The sequence below is a fragment of the Gossypium hirsutum genome, chromosome A05 (genome assembly GCF_007990345.1).
Source record: "Gossypium hirsutum isolate 1008001.06 chromosome A05, Gossypium_hirsutum_v2.1, whole genome shotgun sequence".
Taxonomy (NCBI): Eukaryota; Viridiplantae; Streptophyta; class Magnoliopsida; order Malvales; family Malvaceae; genus Gossypium; species Gossypium hirsutum.
In genome coordinates this window covers 41463778-41472692 of record NC_053428.1, presented here as the reverse complement: position 1 = coordinate 41472692, position 8915 = coordinate 41463778, and the positions used below count along the sequence as shown (strand labels likewise).

Sequence of the window (8915 nt, the reverse complement as noted above, 5' to 3'; positions counted from 1 at the left end):
GATCCACATCAGAAACAAGCTCGATCATGCAATCTACAATTTCCCGGATGTCTTTTACCACAGTGTTTACATTCAGGTCTCTCAGATCGGACATTCTCAACATTTGCAACAGAAGTAGCAGGGACTCTGAAGTTTGAATGCGATCTAGCTCGATCTCGATTCGAATGTCCCACATTAGCATTTGGACGGCTTTGATCATCTCGAAATTTCTTTGACATAGATTGAAATGATCTACTTGAAGATCTCTTTCTAGCATCTCTGGCATCAGAATCAGCTTTTATTTTCTCTTTACTTAATTCTTCAGCTTTACATGCTCGCTCAACGAGCACTACCATTTCTTTAATTTTCAAAATCCCAACTAACAGACGGATATCTTCGTTTAGTCCATCTTCAAACCTTTTGCACATTATTGCTTCATTCGATACACATTCCCGAGCATATTGGCTCAATCTCACAAATTCACGTTCGTATTTAGTAACAGGCATACGGCCCTGTTTAAGCTCGAGAAACTCTTTACGTTTCTGATCAATGAATCTCTGGCTAATGTATTTCTTCTGGAATTCAACTTGGAAGAAATCTCAAGTAACCCGTTCAATCGGAACCACAGATATTAAAGTTTTTCACCAATGATACACTGTATCTCTCAGAAGTGAAACGGCACATTTAACACATTCCTCAGGATTCTATCAAACACTCGTATTGTATTCTCTAACCAGAATTCGGCTCTTTCAGCATTATCATTCGTTGTAGCTCAGAATTCTTCAGCCTCATGCTTTCTAATCTTATCAACTGGTGGTCTACTTAGTTGAACTGGACTCACCGAGGGCATAGCAGGAATTTGAGAAGAATTAACTAGGGGTGGAGGTTGCTGTACAGCCAGATTGGTTCTGATATATTGAGTGAACCAATCATTTATCATCTGATAGAAAGCTTGCTTAGCCTCATTATCACGGTTACTCATAGTCGGTTGTGAATAATCTTGCACCGTCTCTTGCACGGGGGCAGGCACGTTGCTTTCAACATCGTCAGCTACGGCTCTATTGGGATCCATTACTATATATAAAAGCACAATTCAATGTCAGGATTCATTACACTATCACAGTTTCAGATATATGGCATGTATAGCTAGACTCACATACGCTATGGTAGTCCTAGAACTGACTAAACCATAGCTCTGATACCAATAAAATGTAACACCCCTATCCCGTATCTGTTGCCGGAATAGGTAAGGGGCGTTACCAGACAAACAAAACATTTCAAACCAATTCAGAATCACAGATATCATATAACATCATTTCATAAGCAATCATCTCTTAAGATAGTTTACGAGACCTAAAATGTACTTTTAAGAAAGGTCTGGACTAGAACGAACACATTCAGAATTTTCAGAACTTAACTAAATCTTTCAAAACTTTAAAGTCACACGCCTGTGTGACTAAGCCATGTGACACACACGGGCACCAGACACGCCCATATGATCCAACAGTGCCAAAAAGAGGTCCTATACTAACTTTTTCACACGGCCAACAGACACGGCCGTGTGCCATGGCCGTGTGGTACTTAGCTAGCTACTGAATTAAGCCCATGGCCATATGACACGCCCGTGTGTCTTAACCGTGTGGCACAATGCAGGCTTGGTTTAAGCCAACTTGTTACCCCTATATGAGTATTTTCTACTAGCAATGTTAAACAACATTCATACAACAATTTTCAGCCAATTTCATACTCAAAACATGCTTCATTACAACTAAATCAACATCATTCAATAACACATTCAAAACCATATCAAAACTTAACACATTCATACCATTTGCTAGCCAACTCTCATGGCCTAACATATATTTACAAATCAAAACTTAATACATAGAACTTCTAGCCTATACATGCCATAATTTAAAATATTTACACTTTCAAAAAGTACCAAAATGAGTTCGATAATGTGGTAAAGATCCTCAACTATCCCCGAGCCTTCAGTAGCTACAATAACTGTAAAACAGGCAGAAATCACACAGAATAAGCTACAGAGAGCTTAGTAAGCCAAATACAATTGGTCTAACTACTAAAGCATAGAAGTACAATTCAACCATAAAGATTTATAGCCATTTCATAGAATAATTCATAAGCTTAATCGTGCTCCTTTGTTTGCATTTATGGCATGCTTCATTTCCAAATTCCATACATATTTCACAGAGACAGAGTCTTTCATATTCAGAATTTTAGTACGATTCATACGTACCTGTATAAGTTATACATTTCATATGCTCATTCTCATATTTCGTACTCTATCATCAGACGGTTCAGAAACGATACAGATACTCGTAAACAAGTACAACGCCGACGTCCCGGACGTGGTCTTACATGTAATTCAATATCAATGTCTCTGTCCCAGACAAGATCTTACACAAAATCAGATACGATGTCGATGTCCTAGACATGGTCTTATACGTAAATCTCAATCGAGGCCTGTGTCCCAGACACGGTCTTACACGATATCTCAGATAGATGTCAATATTCCTTTAGAAGTATACAGAGCTTTTAGAATACTAACAAATTATCAGACTTTACTCGAAAAATATTCATCAGGCTCTCAAGGCCATCAAATATAGATTACAATTTATATATGTAGAAATTAGTAAATTTAACATGTAATTGTAATTTGACTTACCTCGGACGGATTTCAGATAAAACGAGTCGTCTATTCAACTATTTTGGACTTCCCCCAATCTAAGCCCGATTTTCTTTGTTCTTGATCTAATACAATACAAATTCAACCATTCAATCATTCATTTCATTCATTTCATTCAATTTAATCCATATACACATATTTAGGGCACTTTACATTTTAGCCCTTACATTTTCACACTTTGACAATTTAGTCCATTTTTTATAAAATCATCAATATGCAAAATTTCTTTGCAACAAGGGCTAGCCGAATTTTCATGGCTTCTATATAAGCCCATACAACATGTTCAATTCATAATTTAGTCCTTCTAAACCTCATTTTCAAAATTTAATCCAAATAGCTCAATTTCATTAAAAACTCAAAGACAAAACTTATGAACCATCTACCAAGCCTTCATAATTCATTCAAAAACATCACAAAACTCATGATATCGACAATGGCATTTTATGAAATCTTTAACAGAAATAGAAATTCAGACATGGGTTTTGAAGAACACGAAGCAACGATTACAGAAACGTAAAAATTATCAAAAGCCGAGTTAAAACCGTACCTTAATCAAGCAATCAAAATGTCGAAACCTAAAATGGCTTTCTCCTTTTTCTTTGTCTTTGGTTTTCAGCTATATGCATGATAATATGGCCAATTTCATGTTTTCATTTTATTATTCTAACATTATAATCACCTTTTACCATTTTACCATATTTGTCCATGCATTAGTACAATGGTCCAATTGACATGCAAGGACCTTTATTTTAAAAGCCAAGCCAAATAGGTGCTTTAGCATCTAGCACTCAACTTTTACATTTTACGCGATTTAATCTTTTTTCTTAATTAAGCACAAAAACAGACAAATTAAATCACAGAAATTTTCACAAATGTAAATTTACATATCACAGACACAGAAAATAATATTAAAATATTTTTTCGACTCGAATTTGTGGTCCCGAAACCACTATCCTGACTAAGGTTAAAACCGGACTGTTACATTAAGGTCCCCCATCCTCTTTTTTTTTTTTTGTTTCCCCTTGGAATGGACTAAACACTGCAAAATTGCAGTGTACAGGGGCGAGGGTGGTGATGGCTGACTGGCACCAATGTTGCATGTCAGGGAGGCGTGACTGGTGCCACCAGTCCATATGGCACCACTTACTACTGGTAGTTCGGGCGAGCTAATCATGGGTCAAAATTTAACCCATATTTTGACCGTATTTCGGTAGTATACATATGGTGCCGCTATATAAATAGCTTCACTAAATAAAATAATATTTTTAAATATATATAAATAAATTTTATTTTAAAAAAATAGTGGTGTCTCCTTTGAGAAAAGGTACCACCCCAATGACATAGTATTTTGATATTTAATCCGACCCACATGCCATTTTGATTTTAAATTTTTTTTTATATCTTTTAGGTAAAAAACCTGCAAGTATAATAGCGTTTACTAACAGCTACTCTTGACCAACTGTCACTAACTATCCTTAACAATATTCACTAATAAAATTCCAATAGCTTCCACGGGAAAGAAAGAAACCAAAACCGTATACATATTGACTTAAAATAAATTTTTATTTAAAAATTGAAACAGTTAAAAATAAATAATTAAATTTAAAATTAAGAATTTATAAAATCATACTAAATAAAACATTATGAATGTTGTTTACAATTTTTAAAATGTAATATAATTAATTTGATATATTATTTTAAAATATAGATTATTTTTAAATAAAAAAAATTATAATACTATTACAAGTTTTTTTAAAAATATTTAAATTAATTTTTAAAACAATTTATATTTATTAATTTTAATTAACAATGTTTATGTATATAATATATTACAAAAATTATAAATATATATTAAATTTTAGATAATTTATACATAAACGGATAAAAAACCAATATAAAATTAAATAAAAATTAACCAAGTAAATAAATATTTATTTGTAACAGTTGTTGGAGGGCTAATATTATACTGTCTTTGTTAAAAGCGAGTTAAAGTATTTGGATTAAAAGAAGTTTGCCATGACTTATGATATTCTATGTTTTTTGAAGGCTTAATCTATAAATTGCAACTTGAATTATATTTTTTTCCTTGATTTAGTATTTTAAATTTTAAATTTTAACATTGGCCAATTATATTGTATTACATCAGCACCCAATGTGTTATTTTTCTGATTTTATAATTTTATGTTAATATTAATATATAATCATATTAATATTAAAAAATAAAAAAATATTAAGATTTTCCTCCCCCACTCCCTGAGTTTTTTACCTAAATATTGTAAAAAAAAAACTAAAATGGTATGTTTTAAAAAATTATGTATTAAAATAGTACATTCAAACAGGTGGAAGGTGGTGCATAGGTGGCACCACCCTAGAAGTCTAACAAAATATGACTGAAAACAAAAAAACAAAAATAAGAAAACCAGTGAAGGCAAATTAATAGGCGGTATCTAAAGAAAATATAGGTCAAATACGACTCGTATATGGAAAAAACCCAACCTAAAACCAAACCCGTTGTCAACGACGGGACAACACAATTGAGTGGTGGGGGTCATGCCTGTTAGAGAGGCGGCATCACCTGGTCACGCCTAGTGCAAAGGCAGCACCCCTGGTCACGCCATCTCCACAGGCGGCACCGAACTGCGGCCGTCAGGCGACGGGACGGGTCATCTTTGTAGCCCGTAAGTTGTGTGTTTGGGGACCATTATAAGGTCCCCAATGCCCCATTTTTTTCCGGAAGGGAGAAGAAAATTTTTGAAGAATAGAAGAAGAAAGAGAAGGAAGATTCACGGGATTAACAAGAGAGGAAAACATGGAAATAATTGGGGGGTTGTGCACCAGAAATATATTGCAGTGTTTAGGGAGTATATTTGGTGTATATTTGAATGTCAGCAACAAATAGCGATGAGATTTAATAGAAATGTCTCGTTTGATGATATGAAGTAAAGGATTAGTGCAAAAATTGTTAGACGTTGTAGGAGAAGGATCTCAAAACCTTTCTACAAGTTTCCAGTTTCAACAGATCCCATCAAATTCACCGAAATAGAACTTGTAGACGATGAAGACGTAAAGAAAATGATCACTCTTTATTGTGGGAATTGGAGTGACCAAAATATATCGATTTAGTTATTTGCTGAATTAGCTAATATGGAGCCAACTGAAGATCTCACTGCATCTGGTAAAGAACATGGAGCTAAAAAACTGTGTATGGCAGCTCCAATATTTTACGTTGATAGTGAATCGACTATACGCGGGATCGATATCGATCTTAATATTGCTCCCGATATTGATGTGGTTGGTGATAATGGATACAATAGTAGTGATCTCTGTGATCAAGAGGTCGATAGTGATAGTGATCCCGATATAGATGAGGTCCCCGATGATATTGACAACGAAGACGTGAGTGACGATGGAAAGATTAACACGTCTTTAGTCGGGAACCAGATTCGACGTATTGTGATACATAATAATCCTAGGCCACATATGTAGCTCAAAGACCCCGACGCGACGCAATAATCCTAGGCCACATATGTAGCTTAAAGACCCCGATGCGACGCATCTTAGCTGAGTTCCCAGAGTATCCTGAAATACTACCTATTCACGGCTGGCCATAAATTTTGATCATGAGGAGTTTTTCATAGGCCAGAGATTCAAAAGTAAGGAAGAATGTGTATTATTAAGCAGTATAGCATCAATATATCAATGGACTACAAAGTCGCAGTGTCTAAACCAACATTATATATTGGGGAGTGTTGGAAGTCGGTGGAAGGTTGTAATTGGCGGGTACTAGCTGCATTTATTCATAAGTCATAAATGTGGGAGATACGAAAATTTGTTGGGTTTCACACATGCATATCAACAAGTATGACAAAAGATCATCGTAAACTTGATTCCAAAACTATTTGTACGTGTATCATGCCAATGGTAAAGGACATGTCGACCATTAAAGTTTCGGTACTGATTGTCAAAATGCAGGTATGATTCTAGTATCGAGTATCATAGCGAAATGTGTGGATAACTAAACAAATGGAAATGGTACAATTGTACGGGGATTTCGATGCGTCGTACAATGAGCTACAAGATAGATAGCCACTATGCGGGAGTACGTACTGGGGATTGTCATTGAGTTACAGACATGACCTTATTACGGCCCGGATGACCAACTACAACTAGAAAAAGAATTTTCCATCTAATGTTCTGGACATTTGATCCATGTGTGCGCGCATTTTCCCACTGCAAGTCACTTGTGCAAGTAGATGGGACCTGGCTATACGGAAAATATACACAGATCCTACTTATTGTGTTTGCTCAAGATAGAAACAAGAAAATGCTCCTGATAGTATTTTTCATCATAGATAAGGAAAACATGGAATCGTGGGAATTCTTCCTTACCAACCTATGGAGGTATGTTATTAGCAACGATAATATTTGCATCATCTCCAATAGAGGGAAATGATTAGTTACTGCCATTAAGTGTTCCGGTGTGCCATAGAGATCCGTTTACTGCATCTGGCACATCGCGACTAACTTCCATCCAAATTATAAGAATGCAGACTAGCGGAGACAAGTTGTAAGAATAGGTAAATGATAACCTTATCTTTTCAATATAAGTTTTAATGTTTTAGGGCAATATTGTCACTTATCTTTTCTTAATACATATACAGCGTAGGAGCTAGAGCCATACATTTTCCGCCAAAGAATGACTCTACTTGAAAGTGACATGTAGGGTCAAGCGAACACATCTTTTCGATAATGGTTGGTTACCATGGAGCCTTGGCGATGGGCTCAAAGTTTTGACGAATGCTTTTGCTATGGTCAAGTAACCATAAACTTGGTAGAAGGGATCAACTCTGTATTGTTGAAAACACGATGTCTTTCGATTTCATCTGTATCCTCGGCTACATTCTACAAGTTGGCTACCTTGATGCCAAGAATGGGTTAGCAACAAGTCAACTAGATGGAAGCGGGACACGTGTTTGTCAAATATGTCAGAGATGCAATGGTTGTAAACTGTCGGATAGCGAGGTCAATGAATGTAAAAGTATATTCACGACGTTTTGAAACGTTTCAAGTTACAGAGACCATCGATCATCGGCCCGATATACCACCTAGGTCCTATGAAGTTGATCTCCAAAACAGACAGTACGATTGCAGGAGGTTCCAAACACTTCATTATCCATGTGCGCATGCCATGGCAGTGTGTACTAAAGTCTCTTTCAATGTTGAACAATTTTTCGATAATGTGTACACCCTGAAGTGCACGTTGCGTATCTGGGAGAATGAGTTCCCCGTCCTGCTTGACCTGTCTACGTGGAAGGTGCCTCCAATGACTTTCGAGCTTGTCCCAGACAAAGGGTTGCATAAGAATTTGAAAGGTTATCCGCAATCATCCAGAATCCACAATGAAATGGACATTAGGAAGAAATCTGATGGTAAGCGTTGTGGATTATGTAGATTAGCTAGTCATAATCGGAGTAAATGCCCGCAACGAAACTATCATATTGGACTATCGTCACGATCGGGTAGAAATTGACCTTATGTAATCGAATGTACCTAATTTATATTACAAAGTTTGTTCCAAGTTTTAATGTTGTAATGTATTTAATTTATATAACAAAATTTATATTACAAAGTTTGTTGCAAGTTTTAATATTGTAATGTATTTAATTTATATTACAAAATTTATATTACAAAGTTTGTTCCAAGTTTTAATGTAGTAATGTTGTAATGTTGCGATTAATCTAATTTATGACCACAAAGTTTGGTAAGAAATTTTAATGTTGCAATTAATCTAATTAAATAAATACAAAGATTGTCTTTTTCTTGGTTTATATTTTTTTAGAATAAAAAAAGTACAAACTTTTACAATATTTACATTACAAGAAACTCCTAAAATTGATGGTTTGATGGTGTGATCCTAGGGGTATATTTCTGCAGGGATCGATGTTCACGTTGTAGGTGATCGCGATGATCAACATCTTCTTCAGTCATAAGTGGGGGTGTGCAAAACACGAAAGAAAAATCATATGCCTCGAACGCAATCAATGAGCTTGAGCTAGGAAGAGTGTTGTACTGCTATGGATACGATCTAGGAGGAGTAAAGTAATACGGTGGATATGGGTTAGGAGGAGTGCTGTACTGCGGTGGTACAGGACTAAAGATATCAAACGTGGAATGATATATGTGTCCTAACGAGCCCAAAAAATAGTCATTGACCCGTAACTCTGGATGA

The 8915-nt window shown here is 35.5% G+C and overlaps 1 protein-coding gene across 1 annotated transcript; it reads left to right on the top strand.

Moving 5' to 3' along the window:
- Positions 1 to 7640: 7640 nt before the first annotated feature.
- LOC107895711 (uncharacterized) lies at positions 7641 to 8676 on the top strand. Its single transcript, XM_016820943.1, has 2 exons — positions 7641 to 8115; positions 8621 to 8676. Exons 1-2 carry the CDS (start codon positions 7641 to 7643, stop codon positions 8674 to 8676), a joined length of 531 nt encoding a protein of 176 aa, XP_016676432.1.
- The last annotated feature ends 239 nt before the right edge of the window (positions 8677 to 8915 follow it).

Excerpts from the sequence above, each read along its gene's own strand:
- LOC107895711 (XM_016820943.1), top strand. The coding sequence starts at position 7,641 with ATGGAAGCGGGACACGTGTTTGTCAAATATGTCAGAGATGCAATGGTT. Across the intron at positions 8,116-8,620 it reads CATTAGGAAGAAATCTGATG|GGATCGATGTTCACGTTGTA; the intron begins GTAAGCGTTGTG and ends ATATTTCTGCAG.